The 13,632-nt window shown below is 36.1% G+C and overlaps 1 protein-coding gene across 1 annotated transcript in view; it reads left to right on the top strand.

Annotated features, from left to right (window-relative positions):
- Positions 1-10,119: 10,119 nt before the first annotated feature.
- Positions 10,120-13,632, top strand: part of LOC126267011 (breast cancer type 2 susceptibility protein homolog) — a 222,346-nt gene continuing 218,833 nt past the window's right edge. The window contains exon 1 of the mRNA XM_049971781.1: positions 10,120-10,701. Within this exon, the coding sequence (XP_049827738.1) occupies positions 10,485-10,701 (217 nt within the window). The 5' untranslated portion in view covers positions 10,120-10,484. The remainder of the gene's footprint in view (positions 10,702-13,632) is intronic.

Here is a 13,632-nt window from a genome sequence, read left to right as displayed (position 1 = left end):
CTCATGAAAAGTAGTGAAACTTGTATAATACTAGGTACAGAAAACTGGTTGAAATCTGAAACTGATAGCAGTAGATTTTTCGGAAAACTTTAAGTGTTTGTCGGAAAGACAGACAAATGGAAAATGGCAGCTGTCCCAGTAGACAAGAAACTCACATCCACCAAGGTAGAAATTGAAGTTGCATGTGAAATTGTTTAGGAAAGACTCAGTATCAGGTGTGAGCATAAAATGGTGATTGGATCTTTCTACTGCCCACCAGACTCATCTTCTGATGTAACCAGAAACTTTAGTGAAAACATCAGTTCACTTGTATGTAAGTTCCCCAGTCATGTGTAATTATTGGTGGAGACTTTAATCATCCTACAATTACTTGGGAAGATTACAGTTTTGTTAGTGGTAAGCATGACAATTCATCAAATAATCTCTGTTACTTATGAAGAAAAATATACCTACAGCAACAAATGCAGCCAATAGTAAGCGAAAAAAATGATGAAATTTCACATGTAAAAAAATTTATTTTGTTCTGTTTTTGAACTTCCACTGTTATGAGTGAGCATCCCGAATCCTTCCTGGTCATGCTGACAGAGTTTTATGAATTTATTTGTAAAATTATAGACACTAGAAAATAAAATGCCCTGTGGAGCCTCTCCTGCTCGAAGTCAGCCTGTTTCACGTTTTACTCTCCTTAAGGAACTAGGTTTACTAAAGATAAGATTACATGCCATCCTAGAGGGAAAATGTTATTATTCACTCACGGAATTTTTAAATGATGATGAAGATCTGTCTGTAGCATAATGAAACAAATTTATAATGATTTTTGCAATTTAAGATTGTTTTTGATCTTTGTTTGCCATATTGATGAGACTCCTATATTTAAATCAAACATTTATGTGTGTGCATAATGAGATAATAAAATTCTGATTCTGATTCTGTGGCCATGTCATTCACCATGAACTGTGATTGTTCATCAAAGTAGATTCATCTGTTGCAATAAACTCTGATCTCCAGAGGCAGTGTGCCTCATTTGGGTGTGGAACATCTGCCACAGAATTCACACTGTTTCTGAACTTGCTACTGCAATTGTATATTTACTGCAGTGATAAATGTGCCTTACCATGTTGGAAATTCATTGCTGAAGAATTTGATTAGGTTTTGTACCCTCACTGATATGAGGCAGAATTTCTGCATTCCACTAATCAGAAAATTGGGATACTGACTGTTTATAGGTATTAAGTATTTTTGTGCCTCCTCCACATTAAGGGAAATCTAGATTTCTTCAGCAAGAGGTGTGACACACAGGACTACAACATCAGCAACAAAGGGAGCATAAATGAACCAACCTGTCAACTGTCCAAAACAAGAGATAGCTTTTCGAACATTGCCTGAGAACGTTTGGGTTACTATATATGGACGTGCAGGTCCTGCCACTGGATATGTTAAAGAACAAGATTCCAAGAGATTTAAAACTGTTTCCTCTCTACTCCATGCATGATTTTTTTTACTGTGAAGAAAGTAATGGATTTACTGAATCTGTCAACAAATCCAATGTCAATAGCAGATTAAATGTATATATAGTAAAATGCTTAATCTGGTTTTTTTTAATTTTTATGTTACATATAATTTGTATTTTTTGTTTTGTTTTATAATTTTTTATACAGTCTATCCAGCCACGGATGATGGTCAATGCAAACTTGGTGATAAACTAAGAAAGGTAAACTGCTCAGAAAACGTAAAACAGAACACTGTTTTTCGTTGGTGCATGTTGCAAATGAAGAAACCATTGTAAACTGGTATTGTGGCTTGTCCGCAATATGCTGCCACATGTCTGATGTTCTTTAAATCACTGGTTACTGAATAATGGCGCAGGAAATAGAATGTTTATTACGTTTTTTATGGTTTTCATTTGACTCTCCATCGTATGTGGTATATAACTGTAAAAATTATTGAATGACAAAAAATAATTTAAGATTTGTGATACAGTACAAAAATAGTGCAATATACTACATTACAATAATAAAATAGTCTAGTTTATTGTACAGTTGATAACAAAAGCAATTTTAGATGCAAGAAAGGAAGGGGAAACAATTTAAATATATGCAAAGAGATAGTCACATTATGATAGCATCTATTGCGCAAATGTGTTTTTAGAGTCGTTTGAAAATTTTTAATTTCTTTTATTGTCTTGATATTGTGGGGAGGTTTATTGTAAAGTTTTTTTCCCAGTTTGCAGTGGTTCATTTTGTCTGAGAGTTGTCTGGATATTCACTTTGAAGATTCAATGGTTTCATTGTGTCATATAAATGAACTGCTTCATGTCTCTAAAATTTTCTTTATGAAGTAACTACCTTGGGAATAAACAGGTATGGCTATGTCGGTATCTTAATTGTCTTAAATAGAGGTCAGTGAGAGTTTCTGAGAGCTGCAGTTTTACTTGTCCTTACACTCCTCTGTTGCACTATGTTTTAGCTCCTGCTAACAGACTAGTCGCCCAAAAGAGTAATCTGTATTGTAGCAGTGACTCTGCTTGAGCATAATTTAAGTTTTTCACTATCTCGGTTTTTGTACATTAAGTGACTATTTTTATGCTATAGCATACTGAAGTTTCAGTGATTGGTTTGAAATTATTGTATAATTTGTAACTGAATATTTAATAAAGTATTTTTTGATGATCTTTAAAATTTGTTTGTATATTGGTACTCGGTTTCTTTTATTATGTCACAAAGGAGTTTGCTTAAGACTTTCACATCAAAATATAGAATCCTTCATTAAATCATCCAAGATCCTTTAAGAGGCTTCATCAAAATGTGCAGCTATAATTCTTACACAATATTTTCACTATTTTTACGTATAAATTTAAAATGACTGCAAACAGCATACACATGTAAACGAAATAAATGGAAAGCTAAATAAATACTATATAGTCCACAGTTACTCTTATGGGATCAGGATACGAGTATCAGTATATGGAATAAACTGTCCCCATTTATATCTGCATATCCATATATTCCGACAATTAATCCTACCCGTGCACATACGGTTCAAGAACAGACTGAATTAACATGGTGGCGCTGACGAGCGATCTGAGTCCCAAAGATTATATTATTCATGGTTGATATGACCTATCGATGCCAAACAGCCCCCCCCCCCCGCCCCCCAGTATGGGAAACCGCAGGTGAGTCTTTAGGGAAGGTCATGTTTGCATCGACGCTGTTGGTGGTCATGCAAGATGGTAGACACACGACTAAGACCTCCACCTCGACTGGGCAGGGTGCGAAGGTGGAGCGACTGGAGGCGGGTCCACCTTGAAGTTGTTGAACCAGCAAGTACGGACGATGCGGTGGCTAGCCCAAGAGCAGGTGGGTGGAACGACGGATGGCAGGGTGTAGGTGTAGCAAGCCAGGATGCTAATCGAACCGTCTAGCGAGATGCAGGCATGAATTGCCGTAGTGTCACACCTACAAGGGTGGGTGAGGACATGCTCAACCTTGGCGTTTAACTGGTCGTTGAGTGGAGGTGCTGCGGTGTCTGTGAGTAGAATGGGAACTCGGTCATCGAGAGTGACGATTGAGATGTCGTCCACGCAGGTTGGGGGTTTATTGCAGAGCAGGGTGACTATGGGAGAGCGTGTGTCCGTAGTCAATGAGGTAGCAGCGAAACCCTCACATGGGGTGGTGGTTGATGTGTCTGAGAAACACACGAAAGGCGAAGGGGATGCGTTGGTTGAATAGATCGGCATGGTGGCCCGAGGAGAAACCGGTGTAGAACCAGTCGTTGGCGAAGGAATGAAAAAGCCCAGCGATTGTTGTTATGCTTCCAAATCTTCGAACAAAGCATTGGGTGAGGTGGCCATGACGGCGTGTGCATAACCAGTTGATTTACAACATCCGGCGCGGAAGATGTAGAAACTTTGGGGTAACCAGTATGGGATCAGGACACAAGTAGCGGTATACGGAATGAACTGTCCCCATTTATATCTGCATATTCATATATTTCGATAATGATCATATAAGTACACATAGTACAAGGTACAAGAACAGACTGAATTAACATGGCGGCTCTGATGAGAGATCTGAGATCGATTGATTGATTGATTTATTTATTCAGCAGCCATTTGATGTAATACATTTGATACATGTTGTATCTTTACATATAGGCATTGTCATGTTTTACATTGAAGTTGAGAATACATTACAATTTCACATATACATCTTCAAATTGATACTACTATAAAAAGTGATAATGATACATGTTAAAATCCCATAGGTTAATAATCATAATAGTCTACAGTTATACAAGTTTATAATCATACATTATTTATTCATACTTTTGCTGTAGTCGAAATATCCCTTTATTGAATGAAAAGGGTTTACTTATACAGCTTCAAATTAACAATATTATAAAAAGTTAATAATAACACATGTTAAAATCACCTAAGTTAGTAATCATGATAGTCTACAATTATACAAGTTTATTATCAAACCTTATTTATTCATACTTTTGCTGTAATCAAAGTATTCCTGTATAGTATAGAATGGGTTTTCTGTCAGTATTGGTTTAATACCTTCTTTAAATTCATTTATGCTCTCTGCTTTTGTGATGACATTTGGTAGACAGTTATAGAGGCGCATTCCTATGTATGTAGTCCCTTTCTCATATCGGCTGGTCCGATGCTGAATTGCCCTTAGTTTCCAGCAATTCCGGGTTTCATATTGGTGTACCTGTTCGTTCGTTTGGTAGAGATTAATGTGTTTTTTAGTGAGTATTAGAATTCTGTAGATGTAGACATTTACTACCGTTAGGATATTTAGTTCTTTAAATTTTGGTTTGCAAGTGGCTCGCCACTTTTGTCTTGTCATTATGCAGATTGCCTTTTTTTGTATAATAAGGATCTTTTTCATATTTGATGCACTCCCCCGAAGCTCAATTCCATAGGACATAATGGAATAGAATTGTGCAAAGTAATATTTTATCAGAGTTTCCATATTAACAATTTCACTTAGCTTCCTAATTGCAAAACAAACCGAATTAAGCTTATGACATACAGAATTGATGTGCTCTGACCAAGACAGTTTGTCATCTATGTAGAGACCTAAAAATTTCGCACTTTTTACTTGTTCAAGACTGTTGTCATTGATTTTTAATCCTATCAAATTTTGTTTGGGTCTGTTATTTTTGAAACAGATAAAATTAGTTTTCTTGTAATTTGGTACTAATCTGTTGTTGCAGAACCAAGTATCAAGATAACAAAGAATCCCTTCAGTATTTAGGGCACATTCTTCTAAGTTTGCACCCTTTATCACAATATTGGTATCATCAGCATAGAGGATGGCCTTATTTTGGATGCCACTGGGGAGATCATTTACATAAATCCAAAAGAGTAGTGGCCCAAGCACACTTCCTTGTGGTACACCATGTGTAATTTTCTGTGTGTCAGAGTAAAATGTATTTCCTTTTTCATCAGATATTTCCACTTTCTGATATCTATTTGTCAAATATGAACTCAATGAGTCAAGTGCTGTGCCTCTGATCCCATAGAATTCTAATTTCTGCAGAAGCAATTCATGATTTACTAGGTCAAATGCTTTGGATAGGTCACAGAATACCCCTATTGTAGTTTCTTCCCTGTCAAAAGCATCTAGCACATAGTCAATAAGTTCCTTTGTAGCAGTAGTGGTGGACTTGTTTTTCTGGTAACCGTGTTGACTTCTGGATAATATTTTGTATGTTGTGAAGAACTTCATCAACCTGTTGTGCAGAATACGTTCAAAAATTTTTGCTATTATTGGTAAAATACTCACAGGCCTGTAGTTTTCTGGTTCTTTCGCATCACCCTTTTTATATAGCGGTATTAATCTTGCTATTTTCAGGCTTTCTGGAAACACCCCCTCTGCCATTGATTCGTTGAATAATTTAGCAAGTGGCTTAGCTATAAAGGTAGAAGACAGTTTCACCAGCATATTTGAGATCCCGTAAACATCCTGTGTCTTAGTGTTTTTTAGGTTGTTTATGACTCTAATTACTTCTGTTTCACTCGTAGGAAACAGGTAGATTGAATTACTTAATGATTGATTATTCAGCTTTAACCCATTTAAAGCATTAATTGCTGAAGTTCTGATATTGTCTGTCATATGCTTGCAGATATTTACAAAGTAGTTATTAAAGACATTTGCTATGGCATCTGGGCTTTTTATTAAGGTGTTATTCCATCTAATTTCTTTGGGACAGTCCTTCTATGACCCGTTTCTTCATTTAAGATTTGACATGCTGTCCTAGCCTTATTTTCTGAAAGGCTGATGGCCTTCTCAATAGCCTTTTCTTGGCACATTTTATGACTTTTTGATATATTTTTTTGTACCTACCATAATACATCTTAAGATTTGAACCCTCTGTTTTGTACTTAACTAATCCATGCAGCTCTTTGACCCTATTACTGGATACCATAATGCCCCTGCTTATCCAGTTATTTTGTTTTGTTTTACTAAAGACACATTTGTTTTTGTAGGGGAAAGCCTCATTGATGTATTCACAGTACTTTGTTATAAAAGTACTAGCATTGTTTTCATTGCTTTTATCTAGTAGTTCAGTCCAACCTTCCTTAGCCAGATTGGTGGTAAACTTATTTATGTTTTCTTTGTGTATTGGCTGGTACTTAATATTATACTTTCTGTCCTTTAGGTTTTGATTTATGGTAATTATTTGTTCAGTATGGTCAGATAAATTGTTTTCAGCAATGTTTACAGTATAATTCTCTGATTGAATATTTGTGACAATGTAGTCAATTGAAGTGGCACTGTTAGCAGAGACTCTAGTCGGATCTTTGATTGTGTTGTGCATGTTGAAAGATGTGAATATTGATTGGAGTTCTTGTTTATGTTTAGAATCCTTGAGGTAATCAATGTTGAAGTCCCCGCAAAGTATTAGTTTGCATTTAGACTTAATAACCTTGCTTAATACTTTATCTAAGTTATTGAAAAATGTGATTAATTTACTGTCAGGTGATCTATAAACATTAATGATTACATATCGTAGATCAGAAAGCACAATTTCAATGGCAGAGCATTCAAATTCTTTTTCAATACTTAACTTACATAAATATGCTCTACTTTTTACCACATCCAGTAGCCCATTTTGCACATAAATGCAGCTACCTCCATTTTTATGGGTTGTCCTACTGAAATATGAAGCTACTGTATAGTTTTCTAGATTGAAAAGAGGTATTACCTGTTCCTTAAGCCAGTGTTCGGTAACACATATGATAGCTGGGTTGTTCACAGTTCTTAATAATGCCTCTACATTTAACAGTTTATTTCTAAGTGACTGAATATTTTGATGTGTGATTATTAGTTTTACGGAAGGACTGATTTTGCCATGCTTGTCCATAAAAAGTCATTGCTTCGGTTACTCACTTTCCTCCTCCTGCTGGACTCACGTGTTGCAGATGACACTTTCTTGCCAGCTGGTGTTGTCGAGTCCACAGTTGCTGTTGTTTTAGTTGAGGGGGTGGTGGTGGTGGCATTGCTTGTAGTATCAAGGATTCCACTTCTGTCAGTACTAGAGGTGATGAAGGATCTGCCTGATGACTGGTTGCTGTTGCTGTTAGTTTTGTCCCTGATGCTGGTTCTACTGCTGCTGCTTCTGCTTCTTTTGTTGATTCATCTGTTGGTGATGATGCTGCTGATGATTCTGCTTTTGTTGTTAGTGCAGCTACTGAAGATTCTTCTCTTGTTATTGGTGCAGCTGCTGGTGGTTCTGCAGTTGTTTTTGGTACTGCTGTTGTTATTGATTGAGCAGTTAGTGCTGTTTCCACTATTGCTCCTTTTGTTGATTCAACTGTTGGTGATGGTGCTGCTGATGATTCTGCTGTTGTTGTTAGTGCAGCTACTGAAGATTCTTCTCTTGTTATTGGTGCAGCTGCTGGTAGTTCTGTAGTTGTTTTTGGTACGACTGTTGTTATTGATTGAGCAGTTAGTGCTGTTTCCACTCTTGCATCAATTAGTTTCTCCTCTCCTTCATATTGACATGGCATCAGGATTAGTTTATGGCTATTTGACTGCCTTGAGTATTTTATTGCTTCCAGTAATTCTTTGGACGTCACTGTTTTCCCAAAGTTGTTTCTGTGCAGACCTTGCTTTGTGAAATGGCTTCTAACTGAAACTGTGGCCTCAACATATGTTACGTTATTGAAGCTACTACAGATTTTTTTGATTTTTCTGTTTGTACTAATTATCTCTTGGTTTACGCACGAAAACTCCAGCAAATCGTGCCTGTGTGGGGTGTTTAGCACAAACACTCTAGAGTGTGGTACTTTTTCCAAGGTTTCTTTCAGCGCTCTAGTCGCCCTGCTGCTCTCATTCTTGTATACATCGTTTCCTCCGCCGATTATGACACATATCGAGCCTTTTTTAACTAAGGTCTCACAATCTTTCAATACTTCACGCAAAGGGGCGCCAGGCTTCGTTATTCCTGTTACTTTGTAATTTGATTGGTTGTATGCCATTATACTAGCTAAACCTCTTCCGTGGCTGTCTGAAAAAATAAAAATTTCGTCCATCACATTTTTCACACCTAATGAATTATTTCGTAGAGGACTTTCTTTTGAAACACTCTTTGTGGTCGTAAATTCTTTCGTAGTTTTCAGCTGTTTGAAAGCATCTTCGGCACTTACTAACGTTTCAAAATTATTTGATGTTTCAATTTCATAATTTCTATTGTTTTGATTTGTATACCTTATTTTAGGCCTAGTACACCGTTGATTTTCATTGTTTTGCTCTTTTTTAATGTCACTTATAATTGTTTCCAGATGATTTAAGCGTCTTTTCGCTATCAAAAGGTCCTGTTCCAATGTAAACAGTACATTTTCTTCCCGTATAGCGGCACGTTTTGCTAATGACTTCCATCGCACATCACAGTGTGTTACACCACATTCACATAGTGGGCTTTCCGTTTCACAATGTGCGAAGCACTTTAAGTGTATCCACTTTTGAGTCGTTGAACACAGCCTAATACCATTTATGACTTTTTCTAAACACATATTACACTTTATACTCGAAAAATAAACGTTTTTCCCGGAGTCACTTACTACGACTTCTACACTGTCCGCCATCTTGAAGATGTAAAAAAAAAATCATGTAATACATGGTCGGTATGACCAATCGACGCCACAATCTCTATTTAAACAAATTTCCACACTGTCAAAATTGCCTACGTTGCCCAATTCCATAGCATCTTACTATACACAATTATATTCTGTTGTAATACGCTATCTAGTTCATTCATTTCCTTGACTCAGAAAAGAACTAGAGCATTGCTTCATGACCAACAACCAAATTCTTGCAAACTCTTCTTTCAATAGCTGTCAATCCCCTCACTTCTCTCATGTATACATTAGAAATTTGTTAATGTGCAAGAAAAATTGAAAAGACATAAATTAAAACTTCAGCATCCATGAGCATAATACAATGCAAAATTAGCAGCTACTTATCCAGTAAATAACGACATCAGTTAATGGAATTTCGACTACAAATAGTGCCATAAAGATGCACAATAGTCTTCAACATAAGGTTATAGGTATAACATCGTTCTCACTTTTTGTAAAACATTCTTATTGGATCATTGCATCTGTTTAGCAGCAGAATTTTTTGAACATTTGAACCGCAAGGGACTTGGAACAAAACAGTGCAGATACTGCAGTAGCGTAAGCTCTTTTATGGACAAAGGAAAAAATTCATGCATTTGCTTAAATATTATAGTTTTTTAAATTTTTGTAAATGTGTGTGTAAGTCCCACGATAAGGAAAGTTTTTTTGGGTGAATAAATAAATCAGATTAAACTGAATGTTCATCCATGACTTGTTTTCAAATCCTAGAGATCACTTTCCGTGGGATCCATGAAATAAGACTAATGTAAGCTTTTGACTAAAATCGTGAATATTTTTTACATTTTGTGGAAATGTATTGATAATATTTGTTTCTGATTTTCATTAAGTTGCGTATATATTACCAATAAATGCGAGTAACATGTTATTTTATATCAATGGAAACTCATGTATATGGTGTATCAAAGCAAGTTGGCTATGATCAATGACTTCTTGAAAGTTGGTAATGTGTAGTGTACTTTGATATAGTCTGTATTATGTTGGCGATAAAAGTTGCTTATCTTCGTGCAGAGATGTTACGCGTATATGGCGCGAATAAATTGAAATGTTATGTATAGATGAAATTGCATAAGAAACAACATTTGATTCGTGTAATTTGTAAATATTGTACGATTTTGATTTAATAATTCAAGTTTTATGTTGCTATACGCTAGGTAATCGTGTGCGTCAGTGTATGTGTGATGAAACTGAGAGTATAAACGAAGTTTTGCAACATTGTTTTTCTTTCCTGTTCTAATTTAGTATGACATTTTCAAGCCTTATTTAGTTTTTAAATATTAGCTTCAGTAGGAATAATTTTTTCTGAATAAGTGCTGCAAAACCATTTTACATGACGAATGCCTTCCTTGGGCTTAATGACATTCAGAAACTTAGTGGCGACGGCGAAGACGAAGAAAATTACGGTCGGTGTGAAAGTCCAGTGTTAAGTAAGATTTATCATCGATCTCAGCATTCAACCAAGGAAATGACGCCAGATGACCCCGACTTGTTGGGATCAGCACGCGAAGCTCTGACACCCCTGCTGGCGACACCACAGCCACTCACAGGTTCATTAATATTAAATATTGGTTCTTATTTAGTGCCTCTTCATGGATACCAGAACGAAGTAGACAGGATATAAAGTGGTCCCACCTGAGTGGTATTCGAACTTGATTAAAGCCTATTACTTCAGTTTAATGCAAATGAATGGAATAAAATATAATCTCACAACCTGATAATCGGTTATCAATGCATATGGCATGGCATGCCATGGAACTTCAGTTTTTATTCAGACATCTGTGTCAGCGACAAAGAGTCATAGGATATGTAGTGATACATAAAACTTCGTGAAGAAATCTAGACCTTACAGGAAAATGTGTAACTAAAAGATGCTAGAATGTTAATAATACAATCAATATTGACTCCATTGAATAATAATTAAATTTACATAACAAAGTCTTAAGTTAACGCAAAAAATATGTTAAATGTTGATAATGGTGTATTCGTGGGACTGTCTTTGCGTTTGACAGGAGTGATTTGGGTAAAATTGTGGAAAATCTAAGCCAAAGTGGTGGGACAATGTAAACAAAACTTTATTATGTTTACAGTAGTAGCTTTCATTCATTCTAGTCCCTAATGCTTTATAGAACCACAGTATGAATCTATTAATGCCCATAATCAATCTTGATGGCTTCCCTCACAGGGAAAAAACATTGGGATTAAATAGGGTACAGATCACTCATGCAAGCAGGCCAATAGCCGATGTATGAGTGCACCAATACACTAGTTGCATATTTTCGTTATGGAATTCAGCTGTTCTGAAAGTTGCAGTTTATTTATTTGTAACAAAAAGTGCATTATGTTTGGAGCTAAAGCAGGCCCAGACCTTGTTCTACACCACACACAAATCTGTTGCACAATGTTTCTGTCATGTTCGCATTAGTCCATCTGCCATATTGCACTAGAGACCAGTCTGCCATGACGACAAAGGTTTCCAAGAGGGACATAATCACACTTGAAGCATTGTGCTATGATGACCGCTGATTGGTACCTCAACTGATTCTATGGATCCCACATTCTAAGACTTAGTAGCACTTTGGCCTAGGCAGATACCCCTTTGCAGACACGTAGCACTGTCGTGTGTCTCACCAAGCTTCATGGCCCTAGGAATCCTAGTATACCATATCTGGAGTTGTCAGAGGCCCAACTGTCACGTACAGATTTCTGGAATGTTGGTATTGTGACTTGGCTGAAAGAATATTTGCGAATTTCTTATGATGGCTTCAGGTCAAAGAGCACATCTAGCAAGTTCTTTGTCCACACACCTTGCTTCATAAATTTTGGCTTCATCAACAATAATGTGGAACTTAGATGCCTAACTTTGTTGGTGGAATTAAAGAGCAGTTTTGATCAAAATAAAAGTGTGAAGAAAAAGAAATTAATACCAAGTGGAATTAATATCAGGGCATATGTTTTGTCAGAGATGACTGAAGCTGGGAGGAAGTCCAGGTGTAGACTTTATTGTAGGGCCTAAGTAAAGCAGTAGGCCTATTACAGATGAGAATAACAAAGGTATCTCGGACAGAATAGCATAATTCATTTTAAAAATAAACCAAAGCTAACTTATTTCATAGAAATTATTGAGACCTATGTACAAATGTGCTCACATTTGTATGAGCAGTCACTGTTGGTAAGGTTGGTCCAGCATTATTTATTTCCTGTTTGTAGCTAGAAGAAGTAATAGCTCTTGTCAAATGTGCAACATTAAGTCAGCATAATTACTTGAAGATGGTGATAACATTGGAACAATATTAAAGTCAAGCAGTAACTTTAAAATAAGAAGTTAGATACAAAAGAAATTTTAAGATAAAAATTGAATGTTTTTTATATGTTCATGTAGTGAAACGACAATGATTAACAACTGTACAATGATGTCACCATTCACCTAATAAGTCTTAAATTTTAATTTCAATCCCTGCTTAATCATAAACCATTCCACCAGTTCTGCAATTTTCCAGGACATGCCATAACCATACTTAAAATCACCTCACACTAATGTATTCTCAGTGATTCCATTTGTATGTCTCATCCATTAGACAGTCGTCTCTCCAGTTACTATAGTTACCACAGACAGCAGAATTAGTATTTTCTATCTGCCTGGATTTATTATCATTCTCCATATGATACTGCCTCTCCCAGCCCGATACTCCTTCAATTTTTTATATAAACAATATACAGCTTCACACTGTTAAAAAAAAAAAAAATCTACATTATGTACAAAACTGAAAAGAAATGAAGTTTCGAGATGGCCTCTATAAATAGTTTGTCTGGCCTGGCAGGTAGGCTAACTTTTCAATCAAGTCTGCTACACCATTCCTCCTCTTGTTTTGCCCTGCTTTTGTACGACCTTGGCTCCCTAGCCTCTGTAGTTTAGTTACATTATCGCATCATTGTTAGGTAGTTATTTAAAAAAATAGTCACTTACATTCTTTTACTATTTGAGCAACTTTACTTAACAATAAATGATCCCTGTGTATATACTTGTTTACCAGTCCAGCTACCCTAACTGGTTTCTCATAATCCAATGAAAATGCTTCTCTTTGTTATCATTAAACCCTAACTTACCATTTGCTCCATTCTTTTCTTAATGACTAATTTTATGTTCTCAATTGGTGGCCTTACTTGTTTCCCTGGACTGCCTTCCATTCTTCCTGAGTTTGGATATGCTAAAACTACCAGGGGTTCTCTGACTATTACGTAGAAAGCACTTTCCAGAATAAATAAAAATTGTTATGTAAAGCCCATTAAGTAGTGGAGAGAATTTTTTCCTTTTATTTCCTTGAATATTAGCAACCAGCTGACTAGTTTGCTTATTGTCTTCATCTCTATCTTTATTAGCTACTGCCTATGTACTGTTCCAAATTGACACACTGACTTTTGCATTTAGCATTATTTAATTCACAAAAGAAAAGTATGTTTACTTTCATATACATAGTCAT

This window comes from Schistocerca gregaria, chromosome 4 (assembly GCF_023897955.1).
Source record: "Schistocerca gregaria isolate iqSchGreg1 chromosome 4, iqSchGreg1.2, whole genome shotgun sequence".
Lineage (NCBI taxonomy): Eukaryota > Metazoa > Arthropoda > Insecta > Orthoptera > Acrididae > Schistocerca > Schistocerca gregaria.
The sequence above is the reverse complement of the archived record's forward strand: the minus strand, read 5'-3'. Positions and strand labels throughout refer to the sequence as shown.